This window comes from Mandrillus leucophaeus, unplaced genomic scaffold (assembly GCF_000951045.1).
Source record: "Mandrillus leucophaeus isolate KB7577 unplaced genomic scaffold, Mleu.le_1.0 Scaffold7, whole genome shotgun sequence".
Classification (NCBI taxonomy): domain Eukaryota; kingdom Metazoa; phylum Chordata; class Mammalia; order Primates; family Cercopithecidae; genus Mandrillus; species Mandrillus leucophaeus.
Genome location: NW_012107585.1, coordinates 4,608,897 through 4,633,719, shown reverse-complemented (window position 1 = coordinate 4,633,719; position 24,823 = coordinate 4,608,897). Strand labels below are relative to the sequence as shown.

At 43.7% G+C, this 24,823-nt stretch overlaps 1 protein-coding gene across 1 annotated transcript in view; it reads right to left on the bottom strand.

Moving 5' to 3' along the window:
- Positions 1-24,823, bottom strand: part of CCDC60 (coiled-coil domain containing 60) — a 205,499-nt gene that overhangs the window by 71,596 nt on the left and 109,080 nt on the right. The window contains exon 3 of the mRNA XM_011964410.1: positions 880-1,050. Coding sequence (XP_011819800.1) covers positions 880-1,050 — 171 coding nt within the window. The remainder of the gene's footprint in view (positions 1-879; positions 1,051-24,823) is intronic.

Below are 24,823 nucleotides of genomic sequence, written 5' to 3'. Positions count from 1 at the left end.
GGTGTGCATAAAGCACACGGTAAACATCAATATGGTTGTATGTATTGTTATTGTTGTTATTACTATTATTATATGCATGGGCATTTCATAGTGGACCAATCTGTTGATAGTCCTTTTCCAACGAGGGGAAAGTCCTTTACAAAAAAAGGAGGCTGGGCGCAGTGGCTCACTCTTGTAATCCCAGCGCTTTGGGAGGCTGAGGCGAGCAGATCACAAGGTCAGGAGTTCAAGACCAGCCTGGCCAACACAGTGAAACCCTGTCTCTACTAAAAATACAAAAAAAAAGTTAGCCAGGCATGGTGGTGGGCACTTGTAATCCCAGCTACTTGGGAGGCTGAGGCAGGAGAATCGCTTAAACCCGGGAGGCGGAGGTTGCAGTGAGCCGAGATCTCGCCACTGCACTCCAGCCTGGGTGACAGAGCTAGACTCTGTCTCAAAAAAAAAAAAAAAACCAACGAAAAAAAAGGAGGCATTTTTTTGTGCACCTGCTTTCTGTGGACAATGAGCCAGACCCTGGGGCTGCAGTTGAAGGTATGGAACAGAGATACTGATGTGGAATAAAACAAACTAGCATATAAACACGTATTATGGGGACCTGGAGTGCAAATGGGTGCAGATGGTTGGACTGAATTCCGGGAAGTATTGGGAAAGGGCAGCATTTAAGCTGGGTGGTTAGTGATAAGTGGAAGATATTCCAGCGAATACCAGAAAGCGAGGCTATCAAGATTGGTTGGGTCACACTAAAGAAGGTGTTAGATGCCTGGCTGAGAAGGGGCACCTGCTTTGAGATAGCTGCACTCACTCGACCTAACCAGGCAGGGTTCACTCTTAGTGGTCGTTCCTAAAACCTTCAGTGCCACAGCTACCGTACCCACTTACCTCAATAATGTGTCCCCATACTGGATTTCTGAGATCTTTTCGGCTGGCTGGAATTTATTTCTTTCTTCCTCTTTCAGTTTCTGAAGTTGTTGTTGCTTCTTTTTCTTTGCAGTCTCTTCCCTCAGAATAGCAAAATATCCACGGCCTATCTTCACAGACTGGATCAAAAAGCTGGAGACATGCAGGCAGGAAGAGGGAGAGAGGGAAGAAGGTGGGGGAAGACACAGAGAGAGAGAGAGAAAGGGAGAGAGAAGGAAAGAGAAGGAGAGGAAAAAGAGAGAGAGAAGAAAGAGAAAAGAGAGATAAGGAGGGATGGAGACGAAGAAACAGGTAGAAATAGAAAAAGAGAGAATGAGAGAGAGGGAGAGGGAGAGGGAGAGGGAGGGAAAGAGGGAAAGAGGGAGTGAGGGAGGAGAAGGAGACACAAATTTAAAAAAAAGATGAGTTGACTCTTATTGTCTTGGGACCAATAATCTCTGAGCATGCCCTTGTGCCTGCAGGGCAGGGGCCTTCCCACCTGTCGATTTCCAGACTCAGCTAGACCTGAGTTTGAATTCCAGATCTACCTTGTACTGAAGACCTTGGTCGAGTCCTTGAATCTCTCTGAGCCTCATTTCCTTCATCATCCCATCACTCAACAAATATTTATGGAGTGCCCACTTATAGCACCAGGCACTCTGCTAGGTGCTATGGAGTGAATGTAACAATTCACAGCCCGCAGGATCGGATACCATCATGCATGGGAAGGGGTCAGCTTCCTGTATCTGGCAGAGAAGAGGGGCTTCTCCATGAAAATCAATGGCATAGCAGGCACTAAAGGGCCTAGGCTCCTGGCCAAGGCTGCCCTCGCTTTGATTTGCCTAAATGCTCACATTTGTGAGCATGACTGCTACAGAAGTTCAAGTACCAATGTGTGGGTTCTTGCTGTGTCAGGTAACATATGTTGGGACTTCATTATTCTCTTCATCCCAACTCAGCCACTATTTCCCAATCAGATGTCTTGATGCTGGCTTGATGTGAAGACATTCTCAACCCTGATGGGCTACACACCTCCCTGCGCTTTGCCAGTCTTCACCTCGGGGTTGGAGTTAGCAGCCCTGTGGTGGAGAAGGACTGATGCAGAGGTGTCTACATGTTTCTTTCTGTCTGTCTGCCCACTTTGTTCCTACATGTAAATGTTGGTTCTCAAATTCAATTTTGTTTGTTCTCCAAATTCCTAATAAGCAACCGTCAATTTTATTTGTTCTCCAAATTCCTAATGAGCAACCAACGTGTGTTGGGTATTGTGCTGATTGTTGGGGATTCAGTGATGAACAAGACATTGGGTCCCTCAGGGTTCATGGTTTAGTAGGGGGGAGAGAGAGAGAGATACATGAAGTCAATAATAGCACAGGGTAATGGGAGAGGCAGGACTCTGGGCTTTGGGGAAGGGGACACCTAATTGAGACTAGGGGGAGGCTGGAGACCTCTTCCTGGAGAAAGTCGTATTTTCTTTCTGTCTTTGAGGGTGGCCTCTTCCTCTCCTCTGGCCTCTCTCTGTGCTCAGTTTTGCTTGGGAATATTCCCAGGCAGCTGTCATGGTCAGACTCATGTGATTAGTTGACCCCTGCTTATTTGCTAAGATGAGTTAAGGTGTCATTAAGGGCATTTCATTTCATGAGAGGATTCTTACAAATGTCCACTAGGAAAATTCTGGGAGGTGGGAGGTGGGGATTTTACAGCATTTTTCAAATCACATCACACAGGTGGCAGCTAAGTGATAACGTTTCATTCATTCATTCTTCTGGCTGACCTTGGCTGAGAACCTGCTATTCCAGGCACCAGTTCAGGGGACTGGGGCTGTACAAAGCAACAAGATAAAGCATTTGCTCCCAAGGAGATCACAGTGTAATGGAGGAAAAACACCCACAAACCAATACTCTCAACCTAATGTACCAAAGGGCTATAGGAACCTAGAGAAATCTTGGAAGGCTTTCTGGAGGAGGTATTATTTGGGCTAAGTCGGAATTCACCAGCAGAACAAAGTGGGACATGGCATACCAGTGGATGGAATATCAGGTGTCAATGCAAAATGGTGAGTCTGATGATGGCCTCTTTAGGGAACTATAGCTATCTTTAAAACACTGGAGCACAGGAGAGTGACTAGAGCTAAAGCCAACAGTGCAGGCGGGAAACACGGCGCAGGGCCTTGGGTTCTTAAGTGAGCCTGGATTTGGGAGTTGCTTGGACTGTACCTAAAAATGCTTCAGGAATCTACAAATGTCTGAGTTTTCATTAACAGCTTTTAAAGCTATTAACAACACCCACAACACAAAACATTCTGTTATATACCAAATCAATGCATTATGTACATTTCTATCGCATCGGCCTCCGTTCACCAATTCTGAAATGCCCATTTTTTCACATCTCAACATCCTTGACATGAAACTGCGTCTTACAGTCATTGGCCATTCACAATCACAGCCAGCCATGTGGCAGTTGCTTTGCAGTTGTCATGGCCTCTATAGGTTTACATTTGGTTCATACTCCTGGTAGCCTGACTGCACAATCGCCCCCTCTAGGCAATAAATCATTGGACCAGGAGTTTGAAGTCAGAAAAGTCTTTTTCTTTGACATTTTCTCATAAAATCAAGAAAGTAGGCATGGTGCGGTGGCTCATGCTTGTAATCTCAGCACTTTGGGAAGCCAGGGCGGGTGGATCACTTGAGGTCAGGAGTTCGAGACCAGCCTGGCCAACATGGTGAAACCCCGTCTCTACTGAAAATACAAATATTAGCCAGGGTGGTGGCGGGTGCCTGTAATCCTGGCTACTCGGGAGGCTGAGGCAGGAGAATCACTTGAACCCGGGAGGCGGAGGTTGCAGTGAGCCGAGATCACGTCATTGCACTCCAGCCTGAGTGACAGAGCGAGACTCCATCTCAAAAAATTTTTTTAAAAAACGAGAAAGTGCCATTATAAAAGCTTTCAGAGTTGGGTCCGCAGCTGGGAAGAAATCCTGGAGACAATAGAGGAGCATCCTCTTAAGAAATGTTCCATAGGACATTGTTCACTCAAGAGTGGAAGGGTGATTCTGAAGAGCTGGGCTTTGAATGTGAAGAGGTTTGAGGAATATCTAAAATGTATTTTACCTGTGTTTTCCTTTTGGTTTGAACAGAATATAAAAATATAAATGGAATATTAAGAAATTATTTAAGTAGGTAAAAAAGGAGTTTTTCTTAAAAAATAGGAAATAATATATATATTTTTAATCTTATAAAAAAATTTAATTTTTGCAGAGATGGGGTTTCACTATGTTGCCCAAGCTGGTCTCAAACTCCTGGCCTCAAGTGATCCTCTTGCCTCAGCCTCCCAAAATGCTGGAATTACAAGCATGAGCCACTGTACCTGGCCTAAAATATTTTTACAAAATAAAAATTCTAAGTGATAAGAAAGAACCATCTTATTTTAATTGGCCGTGTTTTTATTTTGTTATGTTAAATTTTTTTAAGTAAAAAATTCTTTTCATTGTTTAATTTTTTTTTGTTTTTAGTGGCATATCTTAGATTTGACGGTGGTTTAGACTCTATAAAATGCAGTATTTTTGCTCTTTATGAATGTGCCACTGGAAGATTACCACTGAACATTTTCTAAATTTAAACCCTGCTTCTCAGCTCATGTAACATTTTTTGAATGTTTATGCCACATGTCAATTATCCATCCCAGACAGTCAGTTGCAGGCAAGGATCAGTCATATCTACTCAGCTCATGTTCTTGTCATTACAAAATAATCTCTCTGTTTCCTTATGTATAAAATTGTGCAAAAGCAAATGAATGGGTAACCTGTTATCACTTAGTGATGCCATATTGTCAGTTATAGGTGCTTTTGCCTGACTTCTTTTTTAAATTTTTGTTTTTTGATATAGAGTCTCGCTCTATTGCCCAGGCTGGAGTGTAGTGGTGTGATCTCAGCTCACTGCAACCTCTACCTCCTGGGTTCAAGCAATTCTCCTGCCTCAGCCTCCTGAGTAGCTGGGATTACAGGCATGTGCCACCACGCACAGCTAATTTATTTTTTTATTTATTTTATTTTTATTTTTAGTAGAGATGAGGTTTCACTATATTGGCCAGGCTGGTGTTGAACTCCTGATCTTGTGATCCACCCACCTCAGCCTCCCAAAGTGCTGGGATTACAGGCGTGAGCCACCGTGCCTGGCCACCTGGCTTTTATTTTTAAGTTTAGGAATGTGAGCAGTTAATATGAGGTGGAATTCATGTTTGAAACAAAAATATGCTTCCATTTTGCTTTCGAGCTTGTGAATCAGTGAGGGTCCTGAAGCTGCAAGGGAACTTGATAAAAAGAAAACTGTTAGCATTTGCGACCTCTTAACTTCAGACATGAGGATTTTTCTCTGTGTAGCACAAACAAAGCAAATGCAGAGATAACCTGGGAGGTGAGACTGATGTGACAGCAACTGCTTTTCATTGTCATGCTGCTTTACAGAGATGGGATGAACTCTGTTTCAGTCTGCTTTGGCTGCTGTTACAAAAATACCATAGACTGGGTGGCTTAAACAACAGAAATTTATTTCTCACATTTCTGGAGGCTGGAAGCCCAAGATCAGGGTGCTAGCGTGATTGGATTCTGGTGAGGTGCCTCTTTCAGGTTGGAGACCCATTTTCTCACTGAAGCCTCACGTGGAGGAAAGAGAGCAGGAGAGCTCTCCAGAGTCTCTTTTGTAGGGGCACTAATCCCGTTCATGAAGATGGAGGCTAATCACCTCCCAAAGGCCCCACCTCCTATATCATATTGGGAGGAGGGTAAGGATTTCAACATATGAATGTGTTGGGGGTCACAAACATGCAATCTGTAACAGATCATTCACTGAAAATTTGGTTCAGAAGTCAAGACTGATACTGACTCAGGGCAGACATGGCCCAAATTGGGGCTTAGCCTGGGGGCTTCACCCAGGAAAGAACGAAGGGTGAGCTGGTGGTAGAGGAAAACAGCTTTATTGTAGAGGCAGTGTTACAGCTCTGTGACTGCCCCTGCAGAGCAGGGCCACCCCATAGGCAGTGTGCTGAGAGCAGCAGCTCGGGGCAGTTTTGCAGTCATATTTATACCCACTTTTAATTCCATGTAGATAAGGGGTGGTTTGTGCAGAGATTTCTAGGGAAAAGGTGGTAACTTTTGGGTCATTGTGTCATTGCCATGGAAAGGGGCAGTAACTCCCAGAGTGTTGCCATGGCAATGGTAAACTGACATGGCACACTGATGGATGTATCTTATGCTTCCACCCTGTCCCTGTTTCAGCTAGTCCTCAATTTGGTCTGGTGTCCAAGACCCACTTCGGTATAGAGTCCCACCTCTTACCTCAACACAGTGCACACACCAAGAGAATATGAAATGGTTTATTACTCACATAACTAGATTTTCTGGGGAGAGCAGGGAAGTCTCCCAAGCAGGTCTTAAAACTGCCTGAAAGAGCAGGAAGGGGCCAGTGGCTTGGGGTTTTATGGTAGTTAGGGGGTGAGGTATTTGGGGGAGACATTTGGGGATGATTTGAACTTCCCACCAGCATCCAAGGAGGATGCACCTGGGCTTTCTTATCAACTTGCCCAGATATAGGGCAGAAGGGAATGGTGTAGAGGGTGAGGATGGAGTGTTGGGGCTTGAAATTTATCAGTAGTCAAATATCAAGAATGGAGTCAGATTCTTTATTATATGGATTAATCCCAATTTCCAATTTGTGTGTTTGCCTAAATAACTGTACCATTATCAAACCATTCAATGAAACCATTCAACAAATATTTGGTGAATGCTTATTATGTACCAAGCACTGTGTGTTGAGGATGCAGCAGTAAACAAAATAGCTGCACAGTTCTGGCCCTGATGAAGCTCGTATTCCAGAGGATGGAGACAGATTCAAAACCAAGAAGTAAATGGTACCCGAAATGCCAACTGCTACGGAAGAACAGAGCAGGCAAGTGGGAAGAGTGACTGCCAGGGATGAGGGGTGTCAGTGCATTTAGAAAAAGATGGTCAGTGAAACTCTCACTCAGAAGGTGATGTTTGCAGAAGTAAGGGAGTAAACCATGCAGATACTTGTAGGGGGAAGAGTATTCCAGTAGCGGGAACAGCATGTGCAAAGGCTCTGAGCAAGTACAATTTTAAACCAAGAAAAGTTTAGTTTCCATTGAATAAAATGTTATATGACATCATATAATACATTGTGTGCTACCAAAATATTGACTTTGCATGTTTTAGAAATTAGTGTTGTTGATGGAAATAAAACCAAACTCTGTAAAATATTCCAAAGAGGTTTATGCCAATATGAGTGGCCACGACCTGGAGAAAACAGAAACCCAAGAAGCCTTGAGTAAGTGGCCCAGAGGCAGTCAGAATGCAGCTCTGTTTTATACATTTTAGGGAAGTGGAAGTTACAGTCTAAGTCATAAATCAGTACCTACAGGTTTTACATTGGTTTGGCCCAAAAAAGGTGGAATATCTTGAAGCTGAGGCTTACAGGTCATAGGTGGGTTCAGAGATTTATTTAATTCATAACTGGTTAAAGGAGGAAGAACTTTATTCAAACACTTGCAGTCGGCAGAAAGGAAAGTTGAAGTTCCTGGGGGTTGGACTTCAATGTGTGAATTTGGGGAGGACACAACTGAATCCATAGCACACACATTTCAGGATCCAGTAGGTTGCAGTTTCTGCACATTATCATGTGATATTTTGCCAGAGTTGGGTTGCAAGAGCAAGACATAATACATTGGGTCAGAGTGAACTGTAGTTCTGCCCTTGTCCAGCGGAGTTTTATGTCCTGTTTATAATTTGGTATCTTATTATCACAAACAGTCAGTTTTGTCAGTCTTCTGAACTCTATTTTAACATTCATGCTGGGCAGCTGTTGTGTCTAAATTCCAAAAGGAACGGAGTATAATGAGGTGTCTGACCTCCCATCTTGTCATGGCCAAGAAGTCAGTTTTTAAGGTTTTTCTGGAGTTCCCTTGGCCAAGAGGGGGTCTACTCAGCTGGTTGGAGGGGGCTTAGGATTTTATTTTTAGTTTACAGTGTTCTACTTAAGACTTTTGTTTGACAGAAAGGTTCTTCTCTGTAAAAGGAAAGAAGGAAAGATGGAAGGGAGGGAGGGAGGAAGAGGAAAGGAGAGGGAAGGAAGGAGAAAGGAAGGGAAAAAGGAAGGGATGGAAGAAAAAAGGAAGAAGGAAGGAAAGAGGAAGTAAGGAAGAGAGGGAGGAAAAAAGAAAGGAAGAGAGGAAAGAAGGAAGGGTGGGCTGTGTCCTAAACTGGAAAGGTAGGGAGAACTAGGTGACAGTGATGGTCTGGGCATCTCCTTCTCAACTGCTTTACTCCAGGGTCCTACTCCAGGGTCCTACTCCAGGAGGCCATAGACTTTACCATTCAAATTAAGAAGCTCATTTCTAATAATTCAGTCTAACATCTTCACGTGCAGGGCCACAGGAACAGAGCTGTAGAGGTCCCTCTCTGCCCCTGGACTTCAATGAGACTTCTCAGGTGCTTCCAGTGTACACTTGAGATACTGCAAAGCATTCACATAAGAGCCCTTTTAAGGTGAACTAGGCACTGTCGGGATTTCGCATCTGCGGTACACTTTAGTGCTTCTTACCAGTTTTGTGCCTCACTCTCCTAACCTCTCCATTCTTGGGCACGTATGTGTTAACTTATTTATCCTCACAATGACTCTATGTTAGAGGTGCTGTTATTATCACTTCCATTTGCAGATGAGGAAACTGAGGTCAGGAGAGACAAGGTCACAGAGCTGGAAAGGAGCAGAGCTGAGGTCCGAACCCAAGTGGTGAGTTCACTGCAGAGCCCAGCTGTGCACTGCGCTGGTTGGTAGATGGTCAGGATGTTTCCAAATGTGGCTAGTCAGCCTTTCCGTTGGGAAGTCCCACCAGCGTGGACCTTGACCTTGAAGATTCCATGAGCCACTAGGTCAAGGACTAAATTGGGTGGTTTATCAGTGACTGGTAGGTGCCAGGGGTTTGCTGTTGTCCAGATTCTCTCATGGATTGGAAGGCTGTCAGAGTGACCTGTTAGGTCCCAAGACAGACTGTGGTCTGTAGGGGCAGAGAACAGAACAGGCACTGACGCTAGGCGTGGTGGCTCACGCATGCAATCCCAGCACTTTGGGAGGCGGGTGGATCACTTGAGGTCAGGAGTTGGAGACCAGCCTGGCCAGCATGGTGAAACCCCATCTCTACTAAAAATACAAATATTAGCTGGGCGTGGTGGCAAGTGCATGCAGTATCAGCTACTCAGGAGGCTGAGGCACGAGGACCACTTGAACCTGGGAGGCGGAGGTTGCAGAGAGCTGAGACTGAGTCACTGACCTCCAGCCTGGGCAACAGAGCAAGACTCTGTCTCAAAAATAAATAAAGAAATAAAGTCAGTTGGGCATGGTGGCATATGCCAATGGTCCTAGCTACTTGAGAGGCTGAGGCAGGAGAATCACTTAAGCCCAGGATTTTGAGGATGCAGTAAGCTATGACCGTGCCATTGCATTCCAGCCTGGGTGACAGTGAAATCCTGTCTCTAAAAAAATTCTCAGTCTTTACCTCTGCATCTCAGTCATTTACTTTTTTGTAGTAATTAACAAGTTGGGAAGAGATTTTTTTCAACTTATTCATGCCCTTATTCTAAAAAGAATTAGAAACAAAAACATTTTTTTAAGTGAGACAGAAGGCAGAAAAAAACAAGAAAACAAAACCAGGTAAGACAAGTTTTGTTACTTGTCATGGGTTTTGTTACCCGTGCCACATAATCTGGTGCACAAATGTGGCCCTGGGCATCCTAGTGGCTGAGGCAAAGAGGGAAACACAATCCTAATGTGATTGCTAATGGCGGTAAGATTTTTAAAAAGCTGTTTAGGAGATGCTGGGCCATTCCTGGCGCTGCAACTAGGAGGAGACTTCAAGGAGCTGTACAGGGAGCATCCTGTAAAAAGTCAAGGCCGTAACAAACCCCTGGATACAAATAGAGTGATAAATGCTTGTCTCATCAATTAACGCCACAGAAAGAGACAGGGCAGACACTGTTGGACACTTTGAGAAACCTAGCAAGCAAATTTTCGGGTGGAATTTCAGCCCGTCTTCAGGCAAGGCAGTCAGATGTCCAGCTGCCAGATCTTCTGGAAAGGCCCGAGTGACAGATGAATGTGGTTGAGGGGAGGGTCTGTACCTTCATGTCAGACACACCAGTCTATTCTGGGAACTTCAGGCTGCAGGATGTTCATTCAGCGAGCTTGGGAAGTGCTCCCTTGATACTGTGGAGGCCCATTTAAAAACGCTTAATATTTTAGCAAATTCTCATTTAATTCCCTGTATGTTCCCTACGTTTTCTTCATCATTATTGCTGATTACCAGGCTATTTGTGTGAAGGGAGCTATTTGCAGGGAAGAGCAGTTTTCGCCTTTAAATCCACTCACCCGGGGCCTCCTGCTCACTGCTTTGCGCGATGTAAAACTCCCCTGACTAACATCACAAGAGGAACGATGGGGAGTAAAATAATTAACTGCATCAGGCAAGCGGAGGAAAAAGCAGATTATAAAATGGAAAGTTTTCTCTATCCAATACAATTTCTTCTCAACCAGAGCATGGGAGAGGGTGGGTTGTTATTATTAAGGGACATATGTTCTCTGTATGGGAGTCTGTGTGTGAGCTGACGAGAGAAGGATGCTTACTGCAGCAATAGGCGTATTCTCAGCAGGGCTCAGCCGAGACAGACTAAAGGAAGGAAGCCCAGGTTCCATTTCTAAGCACCTTTGGACTTGAGGAGCAGTGTGGACGATGGGAAGGTGTTAGAGGGCACTCCCTCTGGGTGGACTCTACTTTTTCACTCCCTTAGGGTGGTTTTAAACCTCTCTGATTCACAACCCCTTCATCTTCAAATGGGGAAAATATTAGCTCCTCCCTCAAAGGGCTATTGGGAGGATTAAATGAGACAGTAAAGATAATGAGTTTACTGTAGTGCCTAGTACATAGGGCTCCATAATGGGAAGCTGTTGTTATTACCGTCAACTTGCTTAACAGTCCTGAGAGGTTGGAGTGATTTACAGATGAGAAAACAGAGAAAAGATTAGGTAAATGATGGTCATAACAGCTGGAATGTGGCCAAGCCGAGACTGGAAGCCAGTAGGGTTGATTCCAGAATTTCTGTCTCTCTAATTGCATGCTCCTAGCATAGGTATGTTCAGTAGGAAGCTTTAAGGCTTTGAGTTAATGTACCTCTGGACTGTTTGTTTTGCAGATTTCATCTCTAGGTCTGTAGGATAGAAACAAGTGGCTTACCTTTTTCCCCTTTAGACTATGTTTTTACCCAATCCAAAGCACCATCCTTGGCAGATTAGGTCATTATTGAGCAGATACTCTCTTCCTCTCCCATTCCCTACATTTAGGATTAGGATGTATTTTCTCAGTGTCCAGAATTTGGACTTGGACATGCGTCTCCTTTGGTCGATGGGATATTTGCAGATATGAATTGAATGAACACATAAAATGAGCTTTCCCAGCTAGGTCCATGTGAACAAAATCCATGATCTCCCTGGACCCAGAAGAGTGAGAAAGACATGGAACAGACCTTTCTGAACCCAGCAATTCTAGCCTAGCTCAGCCAAGGCTGGAGCAAGAAAGAAATATGTGTTGAAAGCCACTGAGTTTGGGGGCAGTTTATTACACAGCATCATGATGAAAATAGCTGACTGGTGCATCATCCATCATAAAATGCACCATTATTTTATGAACCACAAAGAAGAAAACACAAAAACACATGTCAGTTAAATTAAGACATGATTGTACATTGCATTCCAAGTTCAGAGATGATAAAATGTGCAAAAAATGTGCTTCTTAGACATGATAAAATATAGTATTAAGAAAGAAGTTGCCTCAGACCTGAGAAAGATGGTCTGGAGTAGGACCTGGAGCACGATGTAATTAGCAGCTCCTTCTGAGAAGTATCTGGCAAATCTGATAAAATTTCTGAGCAATTTTCTGATATTCTCTGTGAGATTAAGAGTCTTCTCTGGAGCACTGGATTTACCCACAGTGCTGGCCCAACAGACTTACAAAAAGGCTGTTAACTTTTAACCAACCACTCCTACCTCAGGTGATGCTATGTAGTTCCTTACAAATCAAAGTGTGGTCCAGCAGCATCAGCATCACGTGAGAGCTTGTTATGCAATTGCCCCATGGGTTCATCTTACCCGCTGCACAGATAAAGCCACTTTACTGAGATAGCATTGCAATAGAGAAAAAGTTGTATAAATGCAGAGTCAGCTAAGTGGAAGGACAGCACAGTAATTTATTATTACTCAAATCAGCCTACCTGAAAATTCAGAGTCTAGGATTTCTTAATGACAGCTTGGTGGGCAGGGGCTAAAGAATGGGGAATGCTAATTGGTTGGGTCCAGGATGAAACCATAGGGAGTTGAAGCTTAACTTCTTGCACTGAGTCAGTTCCTGGTTGGGAGGCACAAGACCAAATGAACCAGTTTACTGGTCTGGGTAGCGCAAGCAGGGCCCTCAGAATGCAGGGTCTGTAAAATACCTTGAACACCAGGCTTAGGTTTTACAATAGAGTTGTTATCTATAGGAGCAATTGGGGCGGTTAGGAATCTTGTGGCCTCTGGCTACATGACTCCGGAGCCATAATTTCTCATCTTGTGGCTAATTTGCTAGTTTTCCAAATCATCTTTGTTTTAAAGTTAAACTAAATTCCTACTGTGGTTACCTAGATCTATCCCCAGGAATGAAGAAGGGCATCTTGGAGAGTAGAAGCAAGATGGAATCAGGTCAGATTTCTTTTATTGTCATAATTTTCCTACGTCAGATTTTTCTCACTGTCATAATTTTTGCAAAGGCAGTTTGGGTTAGAATTGCAGAATCTTGGGCCCCACCCCAGACCTCTTGAATCAGAATCTTCATTTTAACAGGATCCTCGGGTAATTCATGCACACATTGAAGTTTGAGATGCACTTGTCTAGATACCTTTTCCCCCTATTGAAAGGAACTCTTTCCAGAAAAAAAATCTTCCAGTTGGCTCTACTAGAAGGCTGGGTCCCCTTCCTGCAAGTCTGAAGTAAAACTTTGCCACATGCTAGCAATCAATTAATCTCAGAAGTTCTTTAAGAATCCCTCGGCCGGGCATGGTGGCTCACGCCTGTAATCCCAGCACTTTGGGAGGCCGAGTGGGGTGTATTACCTGAGGTCAGGAGTTCAAGACCAGCCTGACCAACATGGTGAAACCCCATCTCTACTAAAAATACAAAAAATTAGCCGGGCATGGTGGTGGGTGCCTTTAATTCCAGCTACTCAGAGGACTGAGGCAAGAGAATCGCTTGAACCTGGGAGGTGGAGGTTACTGTGAGCCGAGATCACGCCATTGCACTCCAACTTGGGTGACAGAGTGAGACTCCATCTCAAAAAAAAAAAAAACAACTCTCTATTGGACATTCTTATCTTGAGGGCACTCTGATGGAATACATCTCCCATTACCTGAATCGCCTCCCTCCCAAGGGCCCTAAAGGAGACTAGGATTGAACATCACCTAAAACAGACCTTCCTAGCCTTCTTCTCAGGAACCTCACAAGAAGCTGCAGAGTATTGAAGATTTGGGAGGCGGTGAGGGAAACTCATGTTCAACCTTTCTATTATGGGGGGCATGGGATTAACTACCACAAATCACTGCATTAAAAACTAACGGCCCAGATGTACTTAAAAAAAAACAAAAAACAAAAAACTTTTAATGCTATTATGGCTCTACATCCAGCTGGTTTTCACTTACATTTTCCGTCTCTGACTACAAGAAATATGGGGCTATAAAGCCAGGAGTGCTTTGATGGGAAAGGCAGAATGACATTAAGATGAACAAACACTCTTGGCAATCCGATTTCAGGGATGTCCTGCTCTTGCAGAAGGGAATTGCCTACATGGGAAATTTTCACTTAACAAATTTTACTGTTTTCAAATAATAGCAAATAAATCAGTTTATTCCCAGTTGGTTGAGACTGGAGGCTTGGGGAGCCCACTTCATCTGGCTGGCTCAGGCCTTGCTCTGTCAGCCCACCCAGACATATTGATTTCGGAGGAGGAGAGGGCAAAAATGATGGAATGAAGAAATCTGAAACACCATCCTTAAGTTCTCGAATTTTCAGGCAACCCATAGAGGTAAATTAATAACGCAGCCCCAGTTCAAAAGCACCAAGCAAATATTTTGCATTTAAATTCCTGCATTAGAATGCCCTGTTTATACAATAACTTAATAAATCTAGCCTGGCTGCCAAATTGACAAGAAGGTGAGAATCATTCATTAAAATGCAAATACAATTGAGATGAAATTTGGAATACATTTATTACAGTAATTGAACTTCAGTCAACTGTAGTCACAACACAGATTTTGGACTGCCTTTCAGACAAAAGGACGTGTTGTATTATTCTCCCCCCGCCCACCACCAAGTTAATATCTTTGTCAGCATGCAAATTAAAGCCATTTCTTGAGTGCTAATGATTTGCAATGGAGGATTTCACTCTTCTTTATAGGACAAGATTGCCAGAGATAAAGGTCAACTACATACACAAAAGATTGCTCTGGTAGCATATTGTGTATACAGCAAATTGATTGCAAACATATTCTGAGTGCTTATTGCAACCACATTCTTATTAAATCACATCCAAACATCTCCTTACTATCCCTGGGTCATTTGCTAATTGTAATGTCCAACAATGGGAAATTTGCTGAGTCAGGATTTCACCTCTCAGATCAAGTTTCAGATGGATTTCTCTCCTTTTTGAATGACTCAGCCCAAAGACAAAGACCCGTTAATGGGTTCTTTTTGATCATAAATCAGATGGAAGAAAGATGCTACTGGGACTTTTATAATGGCCCAGAAAATTTGACTCTCAGTGGAGGAGAAGTTCCTTTAGTTGCTTCAGTTTTATCCTCTCCAGCATTTTTGCAAAATTCTTGGGTCTGAGCAAAGTGCACACATGCACCTAAGGGAGGAGACCACCCCTCATATTGTCTTATGCCCAATTTCTGCCTCCAAAGAAAGAAGTAAAAACTGAAAGGCAGAAATGAAATCCACAAGCAAACAGCCTGGCGCCACACCCTGGGCCTGGTAGTTAAAGATCGACCCCTGACCTAATCGGTTATGTTATCTATAGATTATAGACATTGTATAGAAAAGCACTGTGAAAATCCCTGTCCTGTTCTGTTCCATTCTAATTACTGGTGCATGCAGCCCCCAGTCACGTACCTACTGCTTGTTCAATGGATCACGACCCTCTCAGGTGGACCCCCTTAGAGCTGTGAGCCCTTAAAAAGGACAGGAATTGCTCACTCAGGGAGCTCGGTTGTTGGAGACGTGAGTCTTGCCGAAGCTCCTGGCTGAATAAAGCCCTTCCTTCTTTAACTCGGTGTCTGAGGGGTTTTGTCTGTGGCTTGTCCTGCTACATACCTAGCAGACTTCTGTTTGAGTTGAAAGAACTTAAAGTGTTTCTTTGGCCAAGGGAGCGTGTGCTGTTCAGAAATCACTCTAGGGTGGCAAAAACGAGTTTGTTCCAAATGTAGAACAGGAAGATTGCTTGTGTCAGAGGTGTATAAACCAGAGCAACTCCGTTTTGAATGGGGCTAGGTAAAATGATGCTGAGACCTACTGGGCTACATTCCCAGATGGTTAAAGCATTCTAAGTCACAGGATGAGATAGGAGGTAGGCACAAAATACAGGTCATAAAGACCTTGCTGATAAAACAGGTTGCAGTAAAGAAGCCAGCTAAATCTTACCAAAACCAAGATGGAAGAGTGACCTCTGGTCGTCCTCACTGCTACACTCCCATCAGCACCATGACAGTTTACCGATGCCATGGCAATGTCAGGAAGTTACCCTACATGGTCTGAAAAGGGGAGGCATCAATAATCCACCCCTTGTTTAGCATATCATCAGGAAATAACCATAAAAGTGGGCAACCAGTAGCCCTTGGGGCTTTACTTTTATTCCTTTACTTTATTAATAAACTTGCTTTCACTTTACGCTATGGACTCTCCCTGAATTCTTTCTTGTGCAAGATCCAAGAACCCTCTCTTGGGGTCTGGATCGGGACCCCTTTCCTGTAACATCTTTCTAGTGACCATGAAGGGACTATAGTGCAGAAACCCCAGTAAGTGTTGGAGTCCTGTAACATTTGTGTCTTTTGACCCCTTTCATATCCAGTTAATTGATCATGAAGTGATGTCAACTCTGTTTTCTGAATATTAGTTGACTCTCTTCCTGTTGCTACCACCCTAGTCAGAAACCATCGTTTACTTTAGATAGTTTCCCACCAGGTCTTTTCCTTCCTATTGGCCACTTGGCTGCCCCAGGGCTTTTTTGAAAAGGCAAATCTCATCATTCCTACTTAATGCTCAAAATCCTCTAATGGCTTCCTACTGTTCTCAGGGTGAAGTCCTGTGTCCTTCCTTCTCCTCCTAGCAATGTCCTTTAAGATCTGGGATTTGTCTATAACCATTCGCCCTGCCATTCCTTTGCATATCTCTCTACCCCCTTGAAATTGCACATGCTTTTCTCTTCCTTCCTTCCTTCCTTCCTTCCTTCCTTTCTTTTCTTTCTTTCTTTTTCTTTCTTTCTTTCTTTCTCTTTCTCTTTCTTTCTCTCTCTCCTTCCTTCCTCCCTCCTTCTTTCTTTCCTTCCTTCTCCTTCCCTCCCTCCCTCCCTCCCTCCCTCCCTTCCTCCCTTCCTTCCTTCTTCCTTTCTTTCTTTCTTTTTCAGAGGCAGGGTCTTGATCTGTTGTCCATACTGGAGTGCAGTGGTGCCATCATAGCTCACTGCAGCCTCAAACTCCTGAGCTCAAATGATCCTCCTTTCTTGGCCTCCCAAAGATTTAGGATTATAAGCATGAACCACTGTGCCCCACCTGCACATGCTTTTCTTTCTCTCTGCAGCACCTTCTCCACTGTCTTCACTTGGCTTGATTTCTATTTGTCCTTCAAGGTTTGGGTAAAACTATCAACTGTTGGTCATTCAATACCTCTCCCCTTCTCTCCTCTCAGTTCCAGGCTAGGTCAAGTGCACCCACAGCTCCTTGTGCCTATGTACTTCCTATTATTGCACTCAGCACACTACGTGGTGATTGTTTTTTGACTTGTCTGCCTTTCCTACTAGTCTATGGGCTCCTTGAACTGGACTCTGGCATGTAGAAGGCTATCAGTGCTTGGTTTTCCTTCCCTACTTCTCTCTATTGCTCCCAATGACATAAAGTGCCAGTTGCCTACCAAATATCAACTTGCCTAGTTTCTTTAGTAACAGACCATGTTATCTTGGGTATTAATATGCCTAGATTAAAAACCAACAAAGCAAAGCAAAATCAAACAACAACCACAACAAACAAAAGCTATATTTCTCAGCTGCCTTTCCAGATAGGCTAGGCCAATGAGGTACAAGTGGAAGTCATTTGGAGAGGCTTCTGGGAAAATTCTTTAAAGGAAATTGGCAAGCTGGGTAACATTTGCCCGTTAGCCCCTTTTTCAGTTCCTTTCTGTTGCCTGAAACTTGGCAATAATGGTTGCTGCTCCAGCAGCCATTTTCTGAGCATGAGGAATTCCGGCAGATGGAAGTAAATACGGAGGACAGTGGATAAAACCTAGAAGGAACCCAGGTACTGGATGACCAGGAAGCTGCCATACCAGTTCTAGATCACCTTCGTCTAAATGTAAACCCTTTTTATGGGAGGGAGGTAATTCTTTATTTTGTTTAAGCCATAGTGATTTCAGGGCTCTGCTACCATGCAGCTGAATACAGTGCCAAGAGACAATATCTCTTTCTCTGCCTCCTTCTTTTTTCTTGACCAACCTATCACAATTCACACATTTAAAATGCTATTGTCCTTGGCTAAATCAATGGCCATGGACCAGAAAAAGATATTGAGAGAGGCTGATTTAGATAATTGGATAGTGACAAGGAAACTTAAAAACATGAAACTCTGTCAAGAGAATTTAGCCTGGGAGAGTCTCCACTGAGGGTGTCCAGGGCAGCTGATAAATAGGCACCAGGTGAGTCTGAGCCTGTAAGAAATGAGGGCTGGGACAGGAGGCGGTGGTTGCAGTTAGGGAGAAACAGGAGGTTTCTCTCTATAGTGATGCACTTGAGTGAGGCACTGAGCTAAGCACTTTATATGCATTATCTCATCAAACTCTCACAACATCCTGTGAAGTAAGTAGTATTATCCCCATTTTGCTGATGAGGAAACTAAGGCTCAAAGAGGTCAAATAGTCTGACCATAGGGTTGATAATAGGTGGCACTGGAATTTAAATACGGGCAGGCTGATTCCAAAGTATTACATGAGAAAAATATACTGGCTTTGGAAATGGTCTGTTCTAGGTTTAACTGGCCTTGATTTCCTTATCACTCAATGTCTGTGAGTCATTTTACCTCTTTGAGATGCCCTTTCCTCACCTGTAAAATTTGGATACATTGATACCCATCATGGGACATTGTTGAAAATTATATATGAGAGGCAATTAGTATGGTGCCTAGCACATTGGAGCTGTTCAATACATGGTAACATCATCATTTTTTTCTTCTTATTTTTCGTCATCATCATCATCATCATCATCGTAACAATCATCAAATCATCATCATTGACTTCTCCTTCTCCTCCTTTCCCTTATCCTTCTCCTCCTCCTCCTCCTCTTCCTCTTCTTTCTCTTCCTCCTCCTCTCCTCCTCTGTCCCCTCTTTCTAATGCTTCTTCCTCTTCATTGTTGTCGTCACCATGAATGCCTTCTGGTACAACTTTTTCGCTTTGCACACGACGTGGATGGTGGTGTGGCTGTAAGCCCCACAGGCTTCTGGGAAGTGGCACTTAGTTCAAGTGGTGAGCCTGGGAGGTTCTCTTCTCTGGGGTTGATGGGAAGAACAGTCTAATTAGATTACAATTACTTTGGGATTTAGTGAATTGCATTATGAAGTAATTCACAAAGGTCTGTGAGTCCACTGTGCCTAGTGGTGGTAGGACAAATGCTTGGTTATCATGTAAGTAATGAAATTTATTAAGCTAAGGGGCCCAGGAATTAACCTCTGCTTTGCTGGATAAGAAATGACATGCAGAAACCTTCTAATTATTTTAGATGGTTTTCTTTTCTTAATTCTTCTTTGATTTAATCTCTATCTCAGAATTTCATTAAAGAAAATGACGATGGAAGAATAGGAGGAGGGAAGAGGGGAGGATAAAAAATGGAAAGAAGAATCTGAAGATACCATATCACAGCCTGTGAACACACAGGATGTTTCACAGGATGTTTCCTGTTTCACAGGAAGACATTGCTGTAAATTACAACCAAATCTAAGGGTTTAGGCCAAAGTGGGATATACATGAATGTCAGTTAAAAAGCCAAGTTCTGGCTGGGTGCAGTGGCTCATGCCTGTAATCCCAGAACTTTGGGAGGCCGAGGTGGGTGGATTGCCTGAAGTCAGGAGTTCAAGATCAGTCTGGCCAACATGGTGAAACCCCGTTTCTACTAAAAATACAAAATAAAATTAGCTGGGCATGATGGTGCATGCCTGTAATCCCAGCTACTCTGGAGGCTGAGGCAGGGGAATTGCTTGAACCAGGGAGGTGGAGGTTGCAGTGAGCCGAGATCATGTCACTGGACTCCAGCCTGGGTGACAGAGTGAGGCTCCGTCTCAAAAAAAAAAAATTCTAATTCTAACTCTACCAACAAATTGCTGTGGGATTTAGACAGATTCATGAACCACTCTATTCTGTTATCTGGGAATGAATAACTATTACCACTACCATCACCACCACTATCGCCATTTCCACCACCATCATCACAACTAGAATATGACTCATTACCGTGTGCCAGTGACTGTGAGAAAGCTTTTGCAGCTACTGATTTCTTTAACTTCTGAAAACAATCCTCCAAGGCAACCCTCAGTAGTGTTACTAGTCTCATTTCATTGTGTGGAAACTGAAATGCCAAGAGGTTCAGTGACTTGATTGATGCAAAGGTACCCAGTCTGGGTGGAGTGGAGTCTGGACTGGTTCTCAGGCCTGAGCCTGTCTCGGTCAGTCATTCTTCAAGCCAATATTGTCTTATCTGAGTTGTTGTGAAAGACAGAAGATTAGAAAATAGACGCAAAAGCAGTTTGGAAGGTCTTAAAACATGCTGTGCAAAGAGAAAGTACAATTCTAAATTGGATATTCAAAACTGCTTTATAAAGAGGGAGGACTGGTTCTTTTCACCTAATCACATTATTGCTAATTGTCAGGACCACAATTAGAAAAGCAAGCCCTTTCATCAGTGTGGGATACGCTCCTAGATGAGTAGGTGACCAGTGAAATTAAGATGCAAAAAAGCTGTATCTCTATGCAAAGCAGCTTCAGAATTTTGGCTAAATGAATCTCTAGAAATTAAATTCCTTGGAGGCAGACACCATATTATACTCATTCTTCCACCCCTCTCCTCATCCCTTTGGCACATCGTGGGGACCTAATGTTATTTTTGATCAAATGGCTAGTTGATTCAGTGAAGAAGAAAAGATGATGTTGGTAATTTGATCCCTTAGTGAGGGCCAGTTCTATTCTTATCTATCTCTAAACTTAGGGACCAACATCTTCGGGCAACATTTCTCATGATTCACAAATGTACTCTCAGTAAGTATTTATCTAATCTAAATCTCTTCACTGCTTGCCAATCCCATTTCCATGTGTTCTGCCTAATTTTGAATGCAATTCATTTAATTCCTTCCTTCCTGATATCTTTATTGGACACTGACTGTGTATAAGGTGCTGTGCCATGCTGAGAAGAGATACAAAAATTGAGAAGATTTGCACTTTGCCACCAAAGAATCTATATTCTAGCTGGCATTTGAGGGCCAGAAGCTTCCACTCCTGGTGTCTGTGGTTGGCATTAGGGATTATTATTCTGACCTGAGTCAGAAGCTAGACTGAGCATTTTGGAGTGAAAAGACCCTTGGGGAAAGCCCCAAGCCTCCATTTTGCAGATGGGGAAACTGAGGCCCAGAGAGGAGGCATATCACATGACAAATTACAGGAAGACCTAGGACAATAATGGTGCAGGGGTCGGGGTGGGGCTGGGGGGAGCCTCTGGATTCCCAGTGCAAGGCAATTTGTTCTAAACCCCCTATCACCCTACACACCACTCAAGGAACTGAACAGCATGATATGTTTAGCTGAGGCTTTGGAATTCAAAGCTCTTGGCAACGTAATGACGAAAATGTTTTTTGCTCTTCCACCTAGCACCAGTTATCTCCCTAAAGGTGCAGATGTACATCTTGTGAAAAATGCATCCCTGAGCCGGGCGCTGTGGCTCAAGCCTGTAATCCCAGCAAGGTCAGGAGATCGAGACCACGGTGAAACCCTGTCTCTACTAAAAAAATACAAAAAAATTAGCCGGGCATGGTGGTGGGCGCCTGTAGTCCCAGCTACTTGGGAGGCTAAGGCAGGAGAATGGTGTGAACCCGGGAGGTGGAGCTTGCAGTGAGCCCAGATAGCGCCACTGCACTCCAGCCTGGGTGACAGAGCGAGACTGTCTCAAAAAAAAAAAATAAATAAAATAAATAAATAAATAAATAAATGCATCCCTGTTTTAAGTCCTTCAATAGTTTGCCTCCCTTCATGTTGGCTGGACCTTGCTTTGTTTCAGAACTCTGCCCCCACTATGGGGCTGAGTAACAAAAGTTTTCAATTCAGGTGGCCGTGCTCGAAAATCAAGCTGTTGTCATCTCTCCCCTGCATAAGGGCCACTCCCTCTTAATTGGTCTCCCTGCCTCAGGCCTCTTTCTCCCAGTGATGCTTCCCTGTATAGTACACACCCTTTCCAGACTCTGCAGTCAAGCCTGCAGGGCTCTGGGAGAGCTGAATTTGTCTTATCTCTCTTTTTTTTTTTTTTTGAGATGGAGTCTTGCTCTGTGGCCAGGCTGGAGTGCAGTGGTGTGATCTCAGCTCACTGCAACCTCCACCTCCCAGGTTCAAGCGATTCTCCTGCCTCAGCCTCCCTAGTAGCTGGGACTACAGGCACGCACCACCATGCCTAGCTAATTGTTGTATTTTTAGTAGAGATGGAGTTTCACCATGTTGCCCTAGATGGTCTCCATCTCTTGACCTTGTGATCCGCCCGCCTTGGCCTCCCAAAGTGCTGGGATTACAGGCGTGAGCCACCGCGCCCGGCCTCTCATCTCTTTAACCTCTTGATGCTGTAGGAATACCAGATATTCCGCTGTGCAGCCATGCTTTTCTTCATCTCAGTGCCTTTGCCTGTCCTGCCTAGAATGCTCTGCTTTTCTCCATGTGGCAAACTTCTACTCATCCTTTATTTTTAATTTTTAAAAAAATTTTTCTTTTAATGGATTTGCGGGGAACAAGTGTCATTTTGTTACATGGGTATATTGCATATATATCCATGAAGTCTGGGCTTTTAATGTAGCCATCACTGAATAGGGCACGTTGTAACCCAGTGATTTCTCGTCCCTAGCCCTCCTCCCACCCTGCCACCCTTCCTGGTCTCCAATGCCCATTATTCTGCTCTCTGTGTACATGTGTGCACATTACTTAGCTTAATATAAATAAGAACACGCAATAATTCACTTTCTGTTTCTGAGTTATTTCACTTAAGATAATGGCCTCCAGTTCCATTCATGTTGCTGCAAAAGACATGATTCCATTCTGTTTTATGGCTGAGTAGTATTCCACATTTTCTTGGTCCAATCATCTGTTGATGGACGCTAGGTTGATTCCTTGACTTTGCTATTGGGAACAGTGCTGCAATAAACATACGAGTGGAGGTATCTTTTTAAAATAATGGTTTATTTTTCTTTGGGTGTATACCCAGTATTGGGATTGCTGGATTGAATGATAGATCTATTTTTAGTTCTTCCCAACTCATCCTTTAGAACTTGATGAGCCTTTCCTGCCTGCCCCTGCCACCAGAAGTTACTTCTACTTTTCCTGGGCTAAGTTAGGTGCCACTGGTCTCTCCCATGAACCTGCTGATTGACCTGTCTGGCCATGCACTCTCCCCTCCACACCCACCACTAGACTGAGCTCCTTAAATGCAGGGCAATTTCTCAGTTTTTCCTGTGACCTCAGAACCTGGCAACGTGACTAGCACATAGAGAGTACTTAAAGAGTATCTATTGCATGAATAACTAAACTATTTGAAATTCTTGAATTTAATGCTAATTAAATACATGCCTGTGTTTTTGGTGTGTAGTAATGGCGCCTTCTTATGCTGATGTGGTGCATTTGCTTTCTCTTTGGATGGAGCAGGTTATAGAACCGTATGTGCAGAAGCTGAATGATCCAAACAGGATAGAGATAAATGGATGCCTTTGAAATATATATTTTTTTCCAACTGGGAACTAGAATATAGCTGTGTTCTGGAAGAAGTGATCAAATGAAACAAGCTCCCTACATGCCTCTCAGGAAAGTTATTTCTTTCGTTTGTAATGCAGTCTGTGACCTACCTTATGCCACGTGACTAGGAGTGGTGTTTAAACTCCCCAAAGAGAAGGCAGATCTGGCATTTAATATCAAGTTACACAAGTGTGCACATGTTGTGCTTTGATTGATGGTAGAATCTCATGGACTCGGCAAGCTTTTGTGACCTGTTCACATACACACACACACACACACACACACACACATACACATAGACCCTCAGGCCGCACAGCATCCTGCCCGCCCCCAAAAAGTCACCCATACCTTGGGAACACAGTGACAGCAACCTAAAATGGCCAGTGGATTAGAGGATGCTGACCAGACTGCAATCCCCACCGCCTGACTTCTATGTGGTTAAAAGGTGCCTTGGCTCAGGGCTTCTCTTTAATCAATGTGAGTCAGCATTTGTGTAACGCTGTATAAGAGGGCTGCATTTCTTCTGGAAGAAGAGGGATAAAAACCTGCCAAGTGTCAACAAACAGTTCTATATGCATCCCAATTAGGGTGATTTCTGGAAGGCAGCAGAAGCCCACCACAGCTCTGGTTTCTAGGCAACTGCTATTAGGAGTTCTGAACCTCACTGGAAAGAGAATATTGCCAAGTCTGCCTTGTTAAGGAACCTAATGCGCCTCTTCCTGTTCCCCTCCGCTCCCCACCCCCATTCTTCTCTATTTACCCCATCAGATTTAGAAGCAAATTATGTCTTGGAGGGGTGTAGAAGAAGCTAAATATCTTCGAGGGCAAAAGCCCTGGGGAAGGCTCAGGCTTGGAAGATCATGCTCCTGATGGTTATTATTTCTAGATCACCCTCTGTGTGTCAGGCAGGTCTCTGAAGCCTCACATGGGTTACATCATTTAATTCCTACAAGAGCCCTACAGGTAGGCACTCTCATTTCAAAGATGGAGAAACTGAGGCTCACGGATTGAAGCCACTTGCCCAAAGTTGCACTAGGAGAAGGTGGCAATGCCAGGATTTGGATTCTGGTCTGTCTGAATCCTGGAGTCATTGCCTTTTTAAAATAAATTTGTTTATATTTAAGATACACCACTTGACGATTTCATAGATTTCATACATGTATATGTTGTGAAATTATCACCACAATCAAGATAATTAATATATCCATCATCTCTCATTGTTACCTTTTTTTTTTTTGTGATAAGAGCACATAAGATCTACCTGGTAAGCAAATGTCAAGTATACAGTAGAGTATTGTTACTGTAGGCACCATGCTGTACATTAGAGCTCCAGAACTTACTCATCTTGCATAAGTGAAAATGTGTACCCTTGACAAACATGTCCCCGTTCCACTCCATCCCTCCCCCGCCCCACCCCTGGCAACCATTCTTATACTCTCTGCCTCAATGAGTTTGCCTGTTTGCCTCTATTAGACTCAGGAGCCACTTTCTTTCTTTCTTTCTTTCTTTCCTTCCTTCCTTCCTTCCTTCCTTCCTTCCTTCCTTCCTTCCTTC